Here is a 21,592-nt window from a genome sequence, read left to right on the forward strand (position 1 = left end):
ATTAACAAGTACTATTTTCTTTCCCTCCCCTCTTCTCTATCCCTATTGAAAAGAAAAAAAAAACAAAATCATTGTAACAAATATTTCCTACATCAAAAACAAATTAGAAGAACAAAGAAGAAATTGCCTTTTGGATCCTTGCATGGGGAGGAGTTCATGACCAAATGAGATATAAGTGAGGATCAGAGAAAATTATATGGTTTTCTCAAAGATCAGAGACAGGTAGTAGTGAAGCAGATGAAGTGCTAGGGCCCAGAGTCAGGTAGACCCAAGTTCAAATCCAGCCTCAGACACTAGCTGGCTGAGTGACTCTGGGTAAGTCACTTAATATCTGCTTCAGTTTCCTCAACTGTAACATAGAGATAAAAATAGCACTCAGTCTGAAAGGTTGTTGTGAGGATTAAAGGAGATATTTGTTTGAAAAAAAAAAGTGCTTAGCACAGCATCTGATATGTAATGGGTGCAATATGAATTCTGGTCATTCTGCTATGAATAGACTTTTTTTCAGTAGGCAAACTTGCCTCATTATTGCTGTTAGCCCTCACTGCTATGGCTATATCTCACTGCTCAGTTCTTTGTCTACCCAAAACTGTATGTATCAAGGCTTAGCCTCACTACTTTGGGTCTCCTCCTGCCCGTGTGGCTAGTTTTCCTCCTCCAACAGAATAAAGAAGGCTTTTTTGCCTATAACCTCTGTGAACTCTTGGTTTCATTTTATTTTACTTTTCAGAGTTGACAGTAGGTATAAAGCTTTCGGTATAACCTCTGTGGCTATTTGGTTAGAGTTAACAGTTGATATACAACCTCTGTGCCACTTTGGTCATTTATTTTCAGAGTTTGCTTAGCACAGCACCTGAAATGTAATAGGTGATACATGAATTCTTATTCCTCCTTCCCTCTCACAGGAAGACATGATAGTACTATAGAAAAAGTACTGGTTGTGGCATTAGAGGATATGGATTCAAATTCTGCCTCCTTAGGCTTCAGTTGTAAAAATAAGTGGGCTGTACTACATTGACTCTAGATCCATGATTCTAAGCAAGTGGTCCTTAACTTTTTTTGTGTCATGGACACCTTTAACAATCTAGTGAAACCTAAGTACCCTGTCTCACAGTAACATTTATTACTGTAACATCATAACTGAAGGGATGTAAAGGCTAAATTTCAGTTAGGATTTAGTGAAAATAAAGATGTAATGTTTTTTCTAAACCCTCTGAAATTTATCCACAAACCTCAGGTTAAGAATGCCTGTTCTAGGGGCAGCTAGGTGGCGCAGTGGATAGAACACCGGCCCCGAAATCAGGAGGACCTGAGTTCAAATCCGACCTCAGACCAAACACTTGACACTAGCTGTGTGACCCTGGGCAAGTCACTTAACCCCAATTGCCTAATAACAAGCAAACAAAAAAGAATGCCTGTTCTAATTTGTCACCTCTCTGAAAAACTGTAAAGTTATTGCAGGCATATGCTGCATCAAACAGCAACATAATGAACAAACCATAATTTACTATTCATGATTCCTGAGTAAAGGAATGCACAGTATAGAGGTCAGCCTTGGAATCATGAAGACTTGGATCCACGTCCTGTCTCAGGCACAAACTTGTTGTGTTGACTATAGACAACTCTGGAGGAGAAAATGAGGCTGGTGATTTTGCACGGCCCTCCCTCACTTAAATCCACTTCCCTGTGCATGTCATGGCATCGTCTCCATGATATCATGATCCTCTCTAAGAACAAAGGACAAACAACAACAACAACAAACACCACTTAACCTCTTAGTGTCCAAGACCATGGGATACCATCAAGTGGAAGGAACCTCCATACACTGGTGAAATTTCAGGTCTAGGCCACCCACCCCAAACAAATCCACTAATCCTTGATATTTTACCCAGTCTACCAGAATAATATTAAAATTAAAAATTAAATTCAAATTTAAAAAATTTTGAAAAAAAGAAAAAAAAGAATGCCTGTTCTAAGCCTATCTCAAAGCTGGTGTTCTTTCTACCATTTACCAGCCAGAATCTTTAGGAAGTTATTTTATTTTTCTGAGCTTAAGTTCTCTTATTTGTAAAATTTGAATAATACTTGTATTATGTACATCACAAGGTTACAGTGAGAAAAGCATTGTATAAACTTTAAGCACCATATGATTATCATCATAAATAATTCATTAGCCATTCATATCTTGGTTGAACTTTTTATTCTATAATCAATTATCAAATCACAATACAAGAAAACAAGTTATATTTTTATTTATTTGTCCTGTCTTCCCAACTGGACTTTAAGCTCCATGAGGGCAAAGATCATTATATCTTCTCTCTTTGTATCCCACATACTCTATGTATCCCCCATAGGGCCTAGCACAGTGTCTTGTGCATAGGAGGAGCTCAAGAACACATTTATTATTGATCATGTATGTCCTTAGTCATGACTAGCCTTATCTGCAATCCCTCTTAAACAATATGCTCCCAAAGAACACCACCACCAACCAAGTCAAGATTATCAGAGCTCGGCAGCAGAATCTAGTTTCAAGTCCTCTCTTTACTACTTCTTATTAACTCTATAACTGTAGGGAACTCACTTACCCCATTGTATGTAAAATGAGGATAATAATACCTTTACTACCTACTTCATAGTCATTATGAGGAAACTTTGTAAATCTTAAAAACATTATGTACATGCAAGGAGTTCTTTTGGGAATCTGAGATGTTTCTCTTCTTTCCTCAGCTTCTCAACTGATTACCTCTTTGATAATCACATAGATTAGAGGTGCAATGCAGCCCTTAGCAGATTTCCTAGCAATCGGATTTCAGCTGGGAGAGATAATGAGACTACACAATGCACCTGGGTAGGAGAGCCTGCTATGTCACTACCTAAAACATTTCTAATCTCAGTTTCCTACAAACATTCTGGAGCTAGGAACCTTTCTCTTGTAAAACTGGGATCATAGGAAAGAGCATGAATAAGAGAGAAAATGAGATGAAGAATGTGAAACGATGAACTTGTTTCCCATTTTGTATAACTAATAAAGAGCAGCAAAAACAATGGACAATGTTGTGGCAATGGGTTAATATCTAAAGGTAGAACAAATTCGTCAGGTGTAGGCTAAGCATAAGTATGAAAGACAGCTTCTTCTTACTGAAATACTAGAGTACCAGGTTCAGTTTCAAAGTAGATGAAAGCTGGGACAGCTAGGCAGCACAATGGATAGAGCACCAGCCCTGGAGTCAGAAGGACTCAAGAATTCAAATCTGGCCTCAGACACGTAACATTCCCTAGCTGTGTGACAAGTCACTTAACCCCATTGCCCAGCAAAAAAACAAAAACAAAACAAAGTAAATGAAAGCTGCCCTGAAGTTTATCATTCTGTCTGGTTATTCAGTGAATTCTATGTTGAATGGAATGGGAGTAACCTCTTGGACCAATGGTCCTAATGTCTTCCATCATATTTCCAATAATAACTGACCTGAGTTAGTTATCATTAGTCTTTCTCCTAACAGAAAAAGATTAAGCCATATTCTCTATAAGAGCCCCTCCTGGATCACTGCCTTGTCATGGTGGAGGGGCTTGTGTAGTTCAATGAAACCACAATCTATGTCTTGCAAGGTTACCCAAGGTGGACAGGTCATAGTAGAGAGCATTGATAAAAGGTGATCTACTGGAGAAGGAAATGGCAAACCATTCTAATATCTTTGCCAGGAAAACCTCATGAACCATGCTAAAATGCTAAAGGATATGACATCAGAATGGCATGCCATATGGTCCATGGGGTCAAGAAAAGCTGGATACAACAGAACAACTCTGTCTTCAAAAATCCATAAGAACTAGGTGAGCAATTACACTCTATGGCAGCTGAGCCAATATACCAATGGGTTTATGATTTGACATGTGTATTCCCTCCTGCTCTGCAAGTCACAACCTATCCATGCTTGTCTATTCTATCCAATTATTGTCCTGGTGCTTACTAAAAGATGAAACATCAGAATCATGTAATCACAGAACGGGAAAAGCCCTTGAAAAACCATTTATATCATCTGTCTCATTGCCTTGAAGAAGTCTTGATACTCTAGGAAATTCACAAACTTTTAAGATACTTCTAAATGGGAATATTCAATACCAAAGTACAGTCAAGCAATGGTTTAAATCTGACAGGGGGCTGTCACGAAGTTGTTTTTTGTAGCAATAGTTAAGAACAGTTGCTATTTGTAGTAAAAATTAGTAACAGAGGCAATCGCCTTCATCAAATATTGACTAAGCTCTTTTGTTATATAAAGTACAGCCACCACAATCGGCATTTGTTACATTTCTGTCCTTTCATCAAATAATGTTTAAACTAATTCACTAGCTAGCTGTTCCCTCCAACACTCAGCAATCGGTAAACCGAGCCAGTAAAGATATAAGTAACTTTAAAAGTCACAGGCAGCTTCAAAGTCCAAGGTAGTAAACCACTGAACCATGCTCTGTGATATTTTAATAAGCTGTTAAGTTTTAATGCCCTCATGTAGTTTGGTTAAAGTTGTTACTAGATAATGTCTATGGGCAAAATTTCAACATTAAATGCAACATCAACACACAAGCTGCTCTTTTCAATTTTTGTGTGTGCGAAAATCACGAATGCTGGTGCTAATGACTGGTTCCAAATTCTCAAAGCAGGTGGGACACATCTTGCGAAGAAAAAAACAACAAAAAAAAAACAAAACGAGGAAAAAATCTGGAGAAGCAACAGATAAGTAGTATGAAAAACAGGACAACAGCCTCTATGTGCCCCTAATGCGGATCGACGGTAGAAGGGTCTTAGTTCCCACTGACATTTTAGCTGCATCCTGTACCCAATGCAATGTGCAGCCTGGGAACTCTCCACCCTTGATCTCCACCCCGAAAAGGGTGTGCTCCCCCACTCCCTCTTCGCTTGCTCACCTGGTTCACAGGGATCCTGAATCCGGGGTTTCGCCTCTACCAGGCTGGGCTCTTCTGGACTGACAAAAACTGCTACCCCCTCCTCTGTTTCTTCTACCTTAGTCACTGTAAACTGGGGCATTCTTCGAACTCGGATTTTTCGGATGCTTTGGGTTTCCTATTGCCCTTCTTCCAGGGCCACTTTTCTCTGCTAGCCCGGCTTTAGGACTTCGCATAATAACTGCTAGAGATTGGGATTGGGAATGGGGAAGTCCTCCCCGCTCATGTGACCTACAACCCGAGGGGCGGAGAGGAGATGAGAGGACACGCCTTCAGCCGTGTTTATCTGTCACTTAAATGGATTAAGCACTCCACCTCTTATTGTCATTAAGTAGAAGAACTGCAGAGACCACACCGGCTACTTTCCCTGAGCTACCTGAAAACAGGTGACAGGGCAAGGTTCGTGAAACAGTCAGTCCAACAGCTGATTTAATGTTGTTTACACTCTTTGGCTCATGATACCAATTTTTGCGCACAAAAACTTTCAGGATGGGAAAATGAAGAGGTAGTTTACTTCATGCCCTTTGTCTACTTTTCAGAGAAGAATGTCTTGTACATTTACCAGATAGGTCCTAATTTTGTCTGTTAATATCTCTCAGAACTGAAATTTTAAGGAGGGCTTGTCAGAATTTTTCGTTTGGTTAGTATCACGACAACAACTCATATTAAACCATTTCAAGGGTACAAAGTACTTTCCTCAAAACAACCCTGTGAAGTTGATAGTACTATAATCCCCGTTTTGTAGATCAGGAAATTAAGCTTCAGAGGTAAAGTAACTAGTCAGAGGTCACAAGCTAGGTAAACTGTCAGAGGCAAAATCTGAACCCAGGTGTCCTGAACACAGTCTAGTTCTCTCCACTACATCAAGATCATTAATTCATTCACTCAAAAAAAAATTTGAGTTGAACAAAGTTATTGTGCTAGAATTTGAGGATGGGGGAGGGGATTAGATTTTACAAAAAGTTAAGATACAGTTCCTACCCTCCATAAACTTACAAATTTGATCAGTATATCCAGAATGAAAAATATTTCCTCAAAGTACAAGTACACAGATCAGTTTTATATTGTCAAAGAGTTTAAATTTCTCATGTTTTCAGTTGGAAGGAAATTTCCCTCTTTAAGAGGTACATAACTTTCTTCAGCACCTAGTTAAAGAAATAATTGGTGCCAATCCTTGACCTAAGTGTTCAGGAAATTGTGGAATTTCTAAGTTCATATCTTTAGTTTATGACAGATTTCTCTATTACCCAGTACCAGCTCTTTGCACCTTGACTGGTATGCTCAATAAATTGAGCTTAAAGTTTAATTAGTAGGCATTCTTTGCATTTGGGAATATATTGTATCTGAAAAACCTGCAAGAAGAAGCCCTCCAGCTTGAAAAAGCCAATACTGTTCTACCCCATATTGAATTAAAAAAGGAATAACTTCTGGTTTACACTTTAGTTGCAAGTTTATGCTAGTGAGCAGTCAGAAAATGTAAAGGTTTTAAATTTTAGACTTTTAATGGGTATACTTTGTATAGAAAAGAGAAAAGTTTATCATCAATTTGTAAGTCTATGTTACTAAACTGTTTTACCTTTGGACTAAACTTTAGAGTCTGGAACCAAATGCACTCTTGGTAATCTTCCTATTTATACCTTCTGTAATTGTGTACTAAGATTAAGCCAAATGTTTTGATTAATTTATTACAACTGGCATAACAATTTATAGGCAAAGGTTTGAAAATGAGTTTTGAATACAATATTTCCAGTGTCTTATCCTGTAGACCGGCCATCTATAAGGATATTAATGAGTTCATGAGTTTTTAGAAAGGAAAACAAAAAGACAATTAATGGTTTGTAGCGAGAGATTTATTGCAAGTGTAACCCTACTTCCATCCCAACCTAGAGTCTACATAGGTGTAATCCATCTTTTTACCAAGCCTATTGTGGCATTGCACTTGGAAGTTTTGTCGAGGATGGGAATAGGTCTGTTGGTGGGTAGTTTACCCAGTATTCCCCAAGTTTTAAGGTTTTGCCCAAGACCTTGAGGTTGAAAAGGTTTGTGGGAAAGAGGAGAAGGATGCCAGGAGCAACAAGTAGTTGCTGTGGAGCAGTGGTTCTGAAACTTTTTGGCCTCAGGACCCTTTTCCTGATTGAGGACCTGAAACAACTTTTGTTTATGTCAATATTACTGTTCTTGGAAATTAAAACCTCTTAGTCCCTAGAACACATTGATGTTATGGAAGACACCATCAGCTGGGAGGAACATAGGCAACATAGTGAGGTACTACAGCAAGTGTAAGTTGGGAAGACATGGTGATAAACTGTGCAGCTGACTCCAACCTGAGCTGGCAGAACACAAGGTACTGACTCTTCTCATAGTTTTCTCTCCTCCAGGGCAGGATTCTTAAACGACTAAAGGCTTAAAACACACAGAATTACAAAGGAAACAAAATATATTGAAACAGTTATCAAAATATCTTTTAAAAAATAAGTTCTTGGGGGCAGCTAGGTGACACAGTGGATAGAGTACCGGCCCTGGAGTCAGGAGGACCTGAGTGCAAATTAGACCTGGGACACTTGACACTTACTAGCTGTGTGACCCTGGGCAAGTCACTTAACCCTACTGCCTAGCCGCACCCCCCCAAAAAAGTCCTTGGACCCCAGGTTAAGAACTCCTGTTCCAGGGAGAAGCCAATTCTCTTGCCACCAGTAAGAACCCTTTAACTTTCTGTTTTTCCCTTGTCCAAATGAAGTGAGACAAGCTGAAGCCATCACTGGGAAAGGATTTTGATTTCTCTAATTATTTTATTTTTACAGTTGCTGTTATCTAAAATGCACATATAAACCCTAATGACCATTAATGCTGATTTGAGTTGATTACTGTGTGTACTTATTAGAAAGAAAAAGGATTTCCCCCTTCAAAGACAAGAGATATTTATTTGTTCAATAAAACTCACTTGGGGGCTGGAACCATCTAGACACAGACACACAGACAGACAAACAGACACAGACACAGACAGACACACACACACACATGAACTTTGTTGTATTCTGTAAGCTTACAAAACTACCTCAGACCAAATATGGAAGCCTCGACTCATTTCTGTTCCTTCTGTGAAAGAAATCACAAGCTCAGAAGAAGTGGATTGAAGCGAGGAAAAGCCGCTGAGTCTCCTTCACTGAGCAACTTAGGGCAGTTCCCCAAGCATTTAAAAAACCTACCTTTATCCAATCTCTTTGCTGACCTGTGCTAAGAAAGGGAGAAGGTAAAGGCAGGGAGGAACACTCAGGCTTCATGGACATATAGCACACACAAATAGCTCACCTGTACTTCTGCCTTAAACAAGTCATTAAGAACTGGGGGTAGGGGTGGGCAGAGGAATTCTCCCTTCTGTTACCTGTTCTCAACAGACAGTAACATTGTTTTGCTCTATCTCTAGAAATTTTAGAAGAAAGATGGAAAAGAAAAAGCAAAAAAGCAGCCTACTTCTTAAAGGCCAGAAGAAAAGGGTGGCTCCAAGCCCTTCCAACAGTCCAAATCAACTGATTCATTTATGGAATGGAAGGAAAAGGACAAAACACTGTTGCATTGTTCCATCTCAAAGTCCTTTAAAGGTACCTTTTATTTAAAGGGTGGTTCCAAATCAACCAATTCATTTTAGGGTAACTCAGTCACTAAACAATGAGAAGTTCTCTTTTGCCAACACGTATGTTCACACCCTCTATAGGGAGAGGTATAGACATCAAAGATTCTAAAGCTTACCTCCAGGTAAGCTCACCAAATTGGTCTGGAAACTCCCCATTCAACCCCACCCTGTTCTCACATTATAAGCCTGAATCATAAAACACAGGATTAACTCCATCGAAACCCACAAACATTTTGTAATTAGGCAATCTTGGAAGTAACTGAAATTACTTAAATGACTGAAAATCTTGTTTGGCTATGCCAACCATACCATTCAGAACATTAGCTATGGGAAATTCTATGGATACCAGCACATAGGCTACTTTCCCATAGAGCCCACCAAGTTGTTCATATTTTAATACATTAAGATCTGTCATAGTAGATAACAAGTCACATTTATTTATGACACTTTATAGTTTATAATGAGTGGATTGATCACTGGGCCTGGAGTCAGGAAACTCAAATATGACCTCTGATACTTATGAGCTGTGTAACCATGGGCAAGTCACTTAACCCTGTTTGCCTCAGTTTCCTCATCTGTAAAATGAGCTGGAGTATCCAGTATCTTTGCCAAGAAAACCCCAAAAAGGGGTCACAGAAGAACTGGACATGACTGAAAAATGTACAGAGGTGGGGAACCTGTGGCCTCAAGGCCACATATGGCCCTCTAGGTCCTCCAGTGTGGCCCTTTGATTGAATTCAATATTCACAGAACTTGGACTCAGTCAAAAGGCTACACCCAAGGACCTAGAAGGCCACATGTGGCCTTGAGGCCACTGGTTCCTTACCCCTGGATCAATAACAATGTATAAAGCAGTGTCCTCAAGTCCACAAGCATTAAGTGTCTACTGTGTGCCAGGCACTGAGGATACAAAGAAAGGTAGTCCCTGTCCTCAAGTAGTTCAGTCTTTCCTCTTTAGGAAACCTAAACTGGATTAAAATAAGAGGAAAAAAAGATAGCTAGATAAGTTATTCCTTGTTTTCCTTGGGCCTTAAACAAAAGGTACCTTTAAGAGACTTTAAGATGCAATAGTCCAACAGTGTTTTGTCCTTTTCCTTCCATTCCATAATTATAATAAACTAAATTTATTTTAATTATAGAGATTATCACTTTACCTTAGGATAACATCAGAATTTTAGAATATTTTTAAAGAGATGAAATTTCATTATATTCAATTGAAATAACTAATAGAAGAATGGAGAGCTAAACCATAAATCTTAGGTATAAATGCTTTAACACACAGATTTATAATTAGCCCATTCATTAATTTAAAACAACTGCTGAAGGTACTCTTTGGCAAGATTGTTGGTATTCAACCTTAGAGCAGGCTATTTGTATATTTGATTTGTTTGCATTTAATTTGCTTAGCAAGCTCTTCTTAGAGTTTTAATGTAAATTTCTGCACAAAATCTCTCCATCATCAGATTAACTTTTATCTATCAGAAACAAGGTTAAAAATGTAGGGTGAAACCAGACCTCCCAAGACCAGGCTAAACAGTCAGAACTTGACTTGGCTAGCAATAAAGAGCTGGTAATGAGTTTTAAACACAAGAGTAATATGAACTAAGTCTAGTAGCAATGTGTGTGTGTTCCCCCCACCCCACTACAACTACTTCCATCTTGTTAGTTGTATGACAATGTCAAAGAATAGGAAAACAAAGGTAGTGAGAGATTAGAGGTGGAATGATCTGATAGAATATCCCTGGGCAGGTGGAAACAGAGGCTTTCTACTATAATGGTAGTAGGAAGAGAACAGGTGACAAATATATCAGAGACTATGGAAACAATCTTGGTAGTTGACGGGAATATGAAAGGTGAGGAAGAGGAAAGAGTCAAAAATAATACCAAAGTTTTCAGTATCAGAGAGTACTAGTGAATGATAGGATAAATTGACAAAAATAATGATGAGGAGGAGGAACAGGTTTGGAGACATCCAGTCTTGAAAAGATGCTATTGGCCTTAATCCAGAAACAAGACAAACTAAAATTACCACCCAGAACCATAGTGAATGTCAACAATCATAAATTGATATAATTTATATGGTATAAAATACATATGGTATAAAAGACAAAATATTTATTTCTAATGAGATTTTCCTTACATATACAATTCACAGGAAATCCTTTTGCAATTTTTCCTACCCTAGTAATGGTAAAAACCCAGTGCTTTGAAAGTTTTTCTGTTAAGAACACAAGCTAATCTCTCAAATCCTCTAATAAAGAAAAGGAAGAGACTTTGGTGGGATAGAAATGCTTGGTAGGGAGAAAGCCCCAACTTAAGTCAACAAGCATTTATTAAGTACCTACTACGAGCCAGGCATTTGTGCTAAGTACTTGGGGATACAAAAGGTGGGGGAGGGGGGAAAGGAAGCAGTCCTTGCTCCCAAGGTCACAATCGTAATAGGGAAGAAAACATGCAAACAACTATATATGATCAAGACATATATGGGATAAATTTCAGATCATCTCAGAGGGAAGGTATTAAGATTAAAGAGAACTGGGAAAGGTTTCTTCAGAAGGTGGGACTTTAGCTTTGTCTTGAAGAAGCCAGGGAAGCCAAGTGAAAGAAATGAAGAGGGAGAGAGTTTTAGACATGGAGTACAGCTAGTGAAAATGCCTGGAGTCAGGAGATGGAATATCCTGTATCAGAGGTAGCAAGGAAGTCAGCATCACTGGATCACACAGTAAATGGAGGGGAGTAAGGTGTAAAAAGATTGATAAGGTAGGAAGGGGCCAGGTTGTGCAGAACTTTAAAAACCAGAGAACTTTCTATTTGATTCCAGAAGTGATAGGTGGTAGGCACTGAAGTGGCTTCAAAAGGGGTGTGACATGGTCAGAACTTCACTTTAGGAAGGACAATTTGATTTCTTTTGTTCGTTTGTTTTTTTTTTTTTTTTGCTAGGCAATAATAGGCCCAGGGTCACACAGTTAGTAAGTGTCAAGTGTCTGAGACCAGATTTCAACTTAGGTCCATCCTGACTCCAGGGCTGGTGCTCTATCCACTGTGCCACCTAGCCGCTCAAGGAAGAACAATTTGATAGCTGAGTAAGATTGTTACTTTCTACTTCATTCCAGTGCCATTTTGGTAAGCATTTCACTGTGTCATGGGTGTGACCCTGAGGTTCTCAAAGGTTATGCCAATAGAACATAAGCTCTGGCAAGCTAGAAAGGCCTTGAGTACAGGTCTAGTTACAGATTGGTTCTCTAAGGACCAGAAAGCTGGCTACCAGATAATTATTTTTAACAGCAACTCAGACTCATAAACACTTTTTTTCTGTGTGTGTGTGTGTGTGTGTATGTGTGTGTGTGTGTGTGTATATATATATATATATAAATACAAATATATACATATATATGTGTATATATATATATATACACACAAGTATATATACACCAAGGCATGAAGGATTTTCCATCTGCTGTTGTATATATACTGTTGTGTATATAATTGTTCATGAGAACCAGGCAGTGCTATAAGGCAATGAAGAGTCATAGTGGCTAAACACTGATACTTGAGCTGAGCTAACAAGTCCCAGTTATTCAGATTTTTCTGTAAAAGCATTATGATCCCTAAACTTGTCCCCTACTGACACTGAAAAGTAGCACAATACTAACATTGAGGCTAAAATTCCTTTCAAATGCTGCAAACAGCCAGCTTGTGTACTGAAGCATGACATTTGAGACCCCTTTTCTAAAATATTTGCTGCACCAAAAACAGGAAGCTAGTAAATACAGCAAGTAGTTTATGGTAATAAGCAACTATTATGCAACATTGTCAAAACTAAGGACATATTTCTTAAAAAATAAAATGCAAAGTAAAGAGAATCCAAAACTAGGTTTCTTCCATTTGACTAACCTTAACCTATCCATACAGAACAAAAACATTGTGTAAAGTACCTCTTTATAGCTAGTGATTTTGCATATAATACATGAACATTAATTTTAGAATAAAAGTAGCTAAATAATTCTTTAATGTTAACTCAATACCCACGACATAGTAGGCACTGTACAGATTACACAATGTAAGTCATCATTACAAAATGAAGTCATCATCATATCTAGATAACTTAGTTTGGAGAGAGAGTGAAACTACTACTAAAAACCCAAACTTAGTATTTGTTCTTGTCTTGTTTCAACTCTTCGTGACCCAATTTGGGGTTTTCTTGGCAAAGATACTGGAGTAATTTGTCATTTCTTCTGCAGCTTATTTTACGGATGAGGAAACTAAGGCAAACAGAGTTAAGTGCCTTGCCCCAGGTCAAACAGCTAGTAAGTGTGTGAGGCCAAATTTGAACTCAGGTCTTCCTGACTCCAGGCCTACTGCTTTTATCCACTGTGCCACCTAGCTGCCCCATATACTTATTACAAATGTTTCTAATTGGAAAGAGCAAAGCAAAGAAAAATCTGATAAGAAAGGCAAGTCAAAATGTTAAAGGAATGGATTGATTAAAGCTCAAATAGCTCTTTTTTTAAATTTTTTTGTGAGGTAGTTAGGGTTAAGTGACTTGCCCAGAGTCAAACGGCTAGTATCAAGTGATCAAGTATCTAAGGCTAGGTTTGAATTCAGGTTTTCCTGACTCCAGAACCGGTGTTCTATCCGCTGTGCCACCTAGCCACCCCTTCAAATAGTTCTTGAGGAAGCATCACAGTAACTGGTTGAAAAAGAAAGGGAGAAGAATAAGGGATTTGTCTTTGATTCCTTTATTGCAAGAACTATTCAAATCAGTTCACAACATGAGAATTCTGATGGTGATAAATTGAATGACACATAGATCACTAGAACTGAAAAGCTTGATATCAAAGTAAGTAAGCTGGGAAAAACAGGAAAAAGTAATGGCAGATTTGGCTTAGTTAGAAGCTTCGTACTAATCTTCTTGGGATAGCCAGTTTGTGAGTGGTGGGGAGGAATGTTTTTTCATCGATCAGTTTTGTTGTAAAGTAAGAAAGGATGAAATCACAGATTTGGACTAACTAATAAATGACAATGAAATAAGAGAAAATTTTCTTTGCTACAAATATAGATCCTAAAATACCCATGAGAACTCAAAAAAATAAGCTGAACACTAATAAAGACATAATTATTACTTCAAACCACCAAGACATAACATTGATCCATAAAAATTTAAGAACAATATTTTCAATACATGTTGTCATACTGAGTATACATACTCAACAAACCAGATGGAACAAAATGTTTCAAAATACAGAGGCCTACTGGAAGAAATTAAAACCACATGGGAATAGGACACGGTAGATGTCATCCTGGCATCCTGTGTGCTATTGCAGTTCTGAAGATGCTTTCAGTGAATCTAAAGATGATCAACTTAGATCTTAATACTGTTATTCACTAAAAAACAAAACAAACAAAACAACCAGGGTCTTTTTCCTATTCACCGGTACAATTATCTGAAGAATATTAAATGTAAGAGAAAAATTTTAGGATAGTGAATTGTCCTTGGACAAAAAAGATGAGAATATGAGATACCTAATAATAAGAATGACAACTGACATTTACACAGCATTTCAAGGTTTATAAAACTCTTTTTAGTGAATTATCTCATTTGATCCTCACAACAGCAACTGAGGTCCGTACTACCATTATCTCCATTTAACAGATAAAGAAACTGAAACTCAGTTCCAGGTCATAGATACAGAGTGGACTAAGGAAGGGGATCTGCACATAGTGGTAAGCATTCCAGAGTTAAGAAGTGGTTGCAGCCCTAGGCTGTTTACTGAGCAAGGAGCAAGTATAAAATCAAGCAGCAGCTGTGTGGCTCTGACCTCTAGGAGCAGAAAGTAGTTTCAGTTCCAGCTTCTAGCCCATTCTGAAGCCTGCAGTGCAATGACCGGGGCAGGAATCCTAGACCAAAGAACATTCGAGTTCTTTAACTTTGAACCTGCAGAGCTTTCTAGCTGGATGATAGGAGCTGAGTTCAATAGCAGTTTACTGTAACTTCAAACCCAACCTGTGAAGGCTGGTAGGTCAGTTGCTCAGATCCAAACCCACGTTAAGAAATTATAGAGCTCAGACCAAGAGGGCAGTGATCAGACTTTGTCCTGAATCAGGCCACTTTGGGAACCCTGAAAACTTGCATTTCCCTAGCCTAAGCTTTCCCAGAGCTCCTGGAATAACACAATAATCAATACCTCTAGAAAGCAGCAATAGGAACTTAGAGGGCAAAAGGTCAGCTCAGACATTCCTAGAAGTATGCAAACCTAAGACCTAATATAAAGCCCAAAATCAAGAAATAATTGCTAGAAGAATGAGTAAACAAAAAAAAGAATTTCACCCTAAAAAGCTATTATGGTGACAGGGTCACTTAAAACAGAAACCCAGAAAAAGATAACTTCAAAATATCTACAGGCAGAGCCTCATAGAAAAATACAGTTTGGGCACAAGTTAAATTCAAATTCCTAAGATAAATGAAGAGTTTAAAAAAGAGTTTAAAATGTTTTATAAATGAGAATGCTAGAGGTGAAAAAAATTGGAAAGAAGTGGGAGATAGGGAAGAAAGAATAGGAAAGGGAATTAAATGCTTATCATGACATAAAACCTTAGTCAAGAGACTCCTTGAAAATTAGAATGGAACAAACAGAAGATAATGATGCCATAAGACAACAAGAAATATTAAAATAAAGTCAAAAGCCTAAAAGAAGAAAATATAAGATATTCATAGTAAAAACAACTGAACTGGAAAACACATTGAGGAGAAATAATTTAAAAATCAATAGACTATCTGAAAGCCATGCCCCCCAAAAGAACCTAGACATTGCATTTCAAGAAATCATAAAAGAAAACTGCCCAGATCTTTTAGAACCAGAGGACAAAGTAGAAACAGAATCAATTGGTCATCTCAAGAAGGAAACTCTAAAATTAAAACTTTTTTTAAGTACCAAGGAGCCACAGTCAGAATAACAAAAAATTTAGCAGTCACAACAATAAAGGAGTGGAGAGCTGGGAATACAATATTCCAGAAGGTAAAGGAATTGATTTACAACCAAAAATAACTTACCCAGACAAACTGAGTATAATTCTACAGGTGGGAAAATGAACCTTTAATGAAACAGAAGACTCTACATATTCATGATGTAAAGAGCAGAGCTACACAGAAACTTTAAAGAGCAAACACAGGAGTAAAGAGAAACATAAAAAAGTAATCAAGAGCAAACAATGAAAAAGGATGAAGCAAAGATAAACTGTTCATACTCTAATATGGGAATATGTGTCCCTTCAGCACCCTGTATGATCCTAAAGGGTCACAGGAATCTAATTAGAGAATGTGGGAGTGGTTCTGTTATGTTTGATGATCTTAAAAGAAGAATGGAAAAGGAGAGGATAAGGAATATATTAGGAGGAGAAAGGAAGAGGAAGGTTATGGAAAGTTATCTCACATAATCAGAGTATAAAAGTAAAAGTCAATACAATGAGGAAAAAGTAGGGGAAATAGGTGACACTCTAAGTGGACAAAGGAGGAAAGAATACAAACAATTGGGTACAGAAATACATTTTGCTCAAAAAGGAAACAGGAGATAAAAAAGAAAAAGGGCAGGAGGGGGACTGGAATGAGAGAGAGGGCAGAGTAAAGGAAAGGTTAGTCCTAACCAAAACAAAGGATGTACAAAAATATTACCAGCAACTCTTTTTTGTGGTAGCAAAGAAATTAAAATGGAGAGGGTGCCTATCAGTTGGGGAATGGTGGAACAAGTTATATTTTATGAGTGTGATGGGATATTTCTGTGCTAAAAGAAATAATGAAGGCAGTGGTTTGAGAGAAACCTGAGAAGATTTACATAAACTGATGCAAAGTGAAATGAGCAGAATCAAGAGGAAAATTTATACTATAAGAATAGTGAAAAGACAAGCAACTTGGATAGACTTAGGAAGTCTATTCAATGCAAGAACCAACCATAATTCCAGAGAATTCATGATGAAACACACTACCCATCTTGTGATAGAGAGGTAATGTACTCAGAGTGAAAATTGAGAGGTGTGTGTGTGTGTGTGTGTGTGTGTGTGTGTGTGTGTGTGTGTGTGTTTTGTTTTTTTGGCCTGACCAGTAGGGGAATTTGTTTGGTTTGACTCCAGATGTTTATAACAAGGGTTTTGTTTTTTCTTTCTTTCTCAATGGAGTAAAGAAGTAGGTGGAAGACAGAGAAGGCAGATTATCATTGTAAAAAAATAAATTTAATTTAAGAAAGGCATAGAAACAGGAGGTAGAATGTCATGTGTAAGGAATGGCAAGTAGTATAGTTTGGCTGGTTTGCAAAATGTCTGGAGAGGAGGGTGCAATAAGTTTGTAAAGGTAGGCTGGACCAGATGATGAAGAGATTCAAACAGAGGACTTTGTATTTGGGCAGGTTGGAGGTACAGTGAATAGAGCACCAGGCCTGAAATCAAGAAGACCTGAGTTCAAATATGACCTCAGATACTTACTAGTTGTGTGATCCTGGGCAAATCACTTAACCTCTGTTTGCCTCAGTTTCATCTGTAAAATGGGGATAATAATAATACCTATTTCCCAGAGTTATTGTGATGATCAAATGGGATAATATTTATAAAAAGTTCTTAGCATAGTGCCTGGCACATAGTTAACACTATACAGATGTTAATCATTAAAGTTATTAATAAATTGTTACAAGAAACAATCAGCCATTGGAGCTTCCTGCGCTTTACTTCCATCACTTTAGCAGTTATATGGAGTATGGATTAAAGAGAGGAGAAGCTGAAAGCAGGGAGACCAATTAAAAGGCTATCAAAATAGTCCAGGTAAAGGTGATAAAAGCCAGAACTATGGTGACTAGCATGTGAACAATGAGAAGGGAATAGATATGAGTGATATTAAGGAGACAGAAATGGACAACATTTGGCATTGGTTAAATACAGATGGTAAGGGAGAGTCCTTGTGACTAGAAGAATAGTGCTAGCCCTCCATGGAAGCAGGAAAGTTAGAAAGACAGGAGGGTTCTGGGAAACATATATGCCTATATTTCTATCATTTGTCTATTTTGGCCATGTTGAGTATGAGGTGCTTATGGGTCCAGTTGAAAATTGCCAATAGGCAACTGGTAATGTATGATTGGAGCTCAAATAAGAGACCAGGAATGGATATACAGATCTGCAAAATGATCATAATTGAATTCATGGAAGCTGATAGGGAGGGAGGAGGAAGGGGAAGAAAGGGAGGAAGGAAGTGAGAGGGGGAGAGAGGGAGGGAGTTAGAGGGAGGGGGGGAAAGAGGGAGGGGGGAGGGAGAGGGGGAGAGAGAGAGAGAACTAGAGAACGAGAACAAAAAGGGAAGATAGGTGAGTATAGAGAACCCTGGGGACTCCCAAAATTAGGGGATGACACATGGATGGTAATCAAGAAATGAAAATTGAGAAGTAGTAGACACTGTCATATGCTACAGAGAGGTCAAGAAGGATGAAAACTCAGAAAACAAAACATTGGATATGGTTATTAAGAGATCACTATTAACTTTGGAGACAGTAGTTTTAGTTAAGTGGTGAGGTCAGAAGCCACACTGCAAGGGGTTGAGAAATACGTGAAAGATGTCTTCTCTTCTTACTTTACTGAGAAAACAAAAGAGATCCAAGGTGGATTTTCTCTTCCCCACTCAATACCTTAAAACCCCTTACATCTCCACCTATCCTTTGTTCCTTTCTGAAGAAGAGGTGGGCCTTCTCCTATAGGCTTACTACTATACCAGAGTCCTAAGTCCTGAATTCCAATCTCCTCCCATCTCCTCCAGGAGTTTGCCTCATTGATTATCCCCCATCCTGATCACCTTCAATCTCTATCCCCACTAACACAAATGTGATAAAATCCTCAATTGACCCTGATATCCCCTCTCTCCTCCCTCAGTTTCTGACAGAACTCTCTTCCTATCCTTCTACCTATCTGGCTACTCCGCAGGCTTTTTTGCTGGCTCATAATCCATCTCCTTTTCTCCCTTCAGTGTTTCCCAGGGTTTGTCCTAGACTCTCCTGTCTTTATGATCTTGTCTTCTGTCTTTACTATCTCTTTCTTGGAGATCTCATTAGCTCCTATGAGTTCAAAGATCATCTCTATGCAGGTAACTCAGAAAATCTCTAAAATTCAGTCCTTCTCTCTTTACTGTACTCCACTTATGCATAATCAACTCAATGTTGGATATTTCCACCTGGTCACCCCTTGGGCACCTTAAGCTTAGCATGTGTGAAACAAAATTATCTGGTGCCCTCAATCTGCCTTTCCTCCAGATATTCCTGTTCTGTTAGGAGCACCACCATCCTCCCAGTCATCTAGGTTCATAATCCTGAAATCAGCTCAATTCTTTCCTCTCCCTCATATCTAATCACTTACCACGTGAGTTGTCAATTATATCTCATCAACATCTCTTATATCACTTTCCTTTGTCACAGCCACCACTATAGTTTAGGTTCTCATCATATCCTGACTGTACAGCTTTAACATGCTTCTAATTGGTTCCCCTGCTTTCATTCTGTGTGCTCTCCAATTCATATACAATACAGCTGCACCCCCCAAAAAAATCTTCCTAAGTGTATAGGTTCGCCCATATTGCTCTTCTGCTCAAAATACTCCAGTTGGTTGCCAAGTGCCTATGGGATAAAATATACACTCCTTAGCCCGACATTTAAAGTCTTCCATAATCTGGCTTCATTCATTCTGTCTTACTAGCTATTCTTTACACTAGGCCCCTTCCACAAATGATACATTCAGCTAAACTGTTCCTGGACCTTGTTATTTTATTTCCTGCTTCTGGTCACACACATCAGCCATCCCCCTGCCTAGAATGCCCTCATCCCTACCTATCAGAATACTTGTCCTGCTTCAGAGTTTCAACTCCTGAAATCATCCCTGATCTCCCCAGTTCTTAACATTCTCTTCAACCTAGAATGATCTTGTATTTTCTTATCTGCATATATGATGCATTCCCAACAAAATATAGACTCCTTGAGCACAGGGCCTATTTCCTTTTGGTCCTCAGTGCCTTGCATATAACACACTTAATAAATATTTATTCAACTGAATTAAAATAGGAGCATGATAGAATACAAGTGCCTGTAGTTAAAACATAAAGATACTGAAACATCTACTCAGAAGGATAACAGCAAGATAAAAAATTAAGATATAGGGATGAACACTAAAAATTTTACCTGCAACTCAAAAATAAGTACATAAGGCAAATATGAGTAAGCTGCTCTTCCCAGCAACTGGAATTGTAGATAGGGAAGTTCTATCACAGAAGAAATTTTTTATGAAAGTGTGAAATTTATGGGAAAGATGTCACCAAATTCCAGAGTTCCCAGGTCAAGGAGAAAATATTACAAGCAGCCAGAAAGAAACAATTCAAGTATTGTGGAAACACAATCAGGATAACACAAGATTTAGCAGCTTCTACATTAAGGGACCACAGGGCATGGAATATAATATTCCGGAGGGCAAAGGAGATAGGATTACAACCAAGAATCACCTACCCAGCAAAACTGAGTATAATCCTGCAGGGGGAAAAATGGTCATTCAGTGAAATAGAGGACTTTCAAGCTTTCTTGATGAAAAGACCAGAGTTGAATAGAAAATTTGACTTTCGGATACAAGACTCAAGTGGAACATGAAGAGGTAAACAGGAAAGAGAAATCATAAAAGACTTATTAAGGTTGAACTGTTTATATTCCTGCATGGAAAGATGATATTTCTAACTCATGAGACCTTTGTAAGTATTAGGGTAGTTGGAGGGAAAAAAACTATATGTATGTATATAGATATATAGATAGATAGAGGGCACAGGGTGAGTTGAAGATGAAGGGGTCATATCTGGAGAATAAAATTAAGGGGTGAGAGAGGATTATACTAAGAGAAGGAGAAAGGAAGAGGTAGAATGGGGTAAATTATCTCACAAAAAAACAGAAAAGAAAAGGCTCTTACAGTGGAGGGGAAACAGGGAAAGGTGAGAGGGAATGAGTGAATCTTATTCTCATAGGATTTGACTTAAGGAGGGAATAACATACACACTCAACTGGGTACGGAAATCTGTCTTACCCTATAGAAAAATGGGGGGGGAAGGAGACAAGAAAGTAGGGGGATGATAGAGAGGAGGGCAGACTGGGAAAGAGGGTAATCAGAAGCAAATACTTCTGAGGAGGGACAGGGTCAAAAGAAAGAATAGAATAAATTGGGGGGGATAGGATTAAGGGAAATAGAGTTAGTTTTTCACAGCATGTCTACTATGGAAGTGTTTTGCATAACTGCACATATATAACCTGTATTGAATTGCTTGCCTTTTCAATGAGGGTGGGTGGGGAAGGAGGAAGGGAGAAAATTTGGAACCCAAAGTTTTAAAAACACATGTTTAAAAAAAATGTTTTCACATGCAACTGGGAAATAAGAAATACAGGAAATGGGGTACAGAAATCTATCTTGCCCTACAGGAAAATAGAAGAGGAAGGGGATAAGAGAAGGGGGGAAGAGATAGAAGGGAAGGCAGACTAGGGGAAGGGGTATTCAGAATGCATGATATCTTGGGGCGGGGGGAGGGGCGAGATGGGGGTGAAAATTTGGAACTTAAATCTTGTGGAAGTAAATGTTGAAAACTAAAAATAAATAAATTTATTAATAACAATAAATAAATAAATAAAAATAAATTTATGGGAAAGAGATAGAATCCTACCAATGACAGAGCAATGGAAGAATCAAGGAAGTAAAAAGGGTAAGAAAAATCCACAGAATTAAAAAAAAATAGATTTTAGTTGATATGGAGGGAGTTAAGAGGTTATTGAGGTTAATAAAGAATACAGCAACTTACATTTATAGTGCTTTAAAGTCTACCAAGATCACTGTAAAGACAAAAAACTTTGAAAGACTTAAGAATTCTGATCAATGCAGTAACCAACGCATGATTCCAGAGAACCGCTTATGAAGCATGCCGTCTCCTACCCATCTCCTGACAGAGAAATTGATAGGTTCCAG

General features: G+C 38.3%; 1 protein-coding gene across 3 annotated transcripts in view; it reads right to left on the reverse strand.

Annotated features, from left to right (window-relative positions):
• Positions 1-21,592, reverse strand: part of SLC12A6 (solute carrier family 12 member 6) — a 92,883-nt gene that overhangs the window by 66,552 nt on the left and 4,739 nt on the right. Inside the window, exon 1 of one of the 3 annotated variants that reach the window (XM_027869967.1) lies at positions 4,918-5,175. The exons of the other annotated variants lie outside the window; for them this stretch is intronic. Coding sequence (XP_027725768.1) covers positions 4,918-5,038 — 121 coding nt within the window. The 5' untranslated portion in view covers positions 5,039-5,175. Of the gene's footprint in view, positions 1-4,917; positions 5,176-21,592 lie in introns of those variants that run through there. 3 annotated transcript variants of the gene reach the window in all.

Source organism: Vombatus ursinus, unplaced genomic scaffold (assembly GCF_900497805.2).
Source record: "Vombatus ursinus unplaced genomic scaffold, bare-nosed wombat genome assembly UNPS02014794.1, whole genome shotgun sequence".
NCBI lineage: Eukaryota > Metazoa > Chordata > Mammalia > Diprotodontia > Vombatidae > Vombatus > Vombatus ursinus.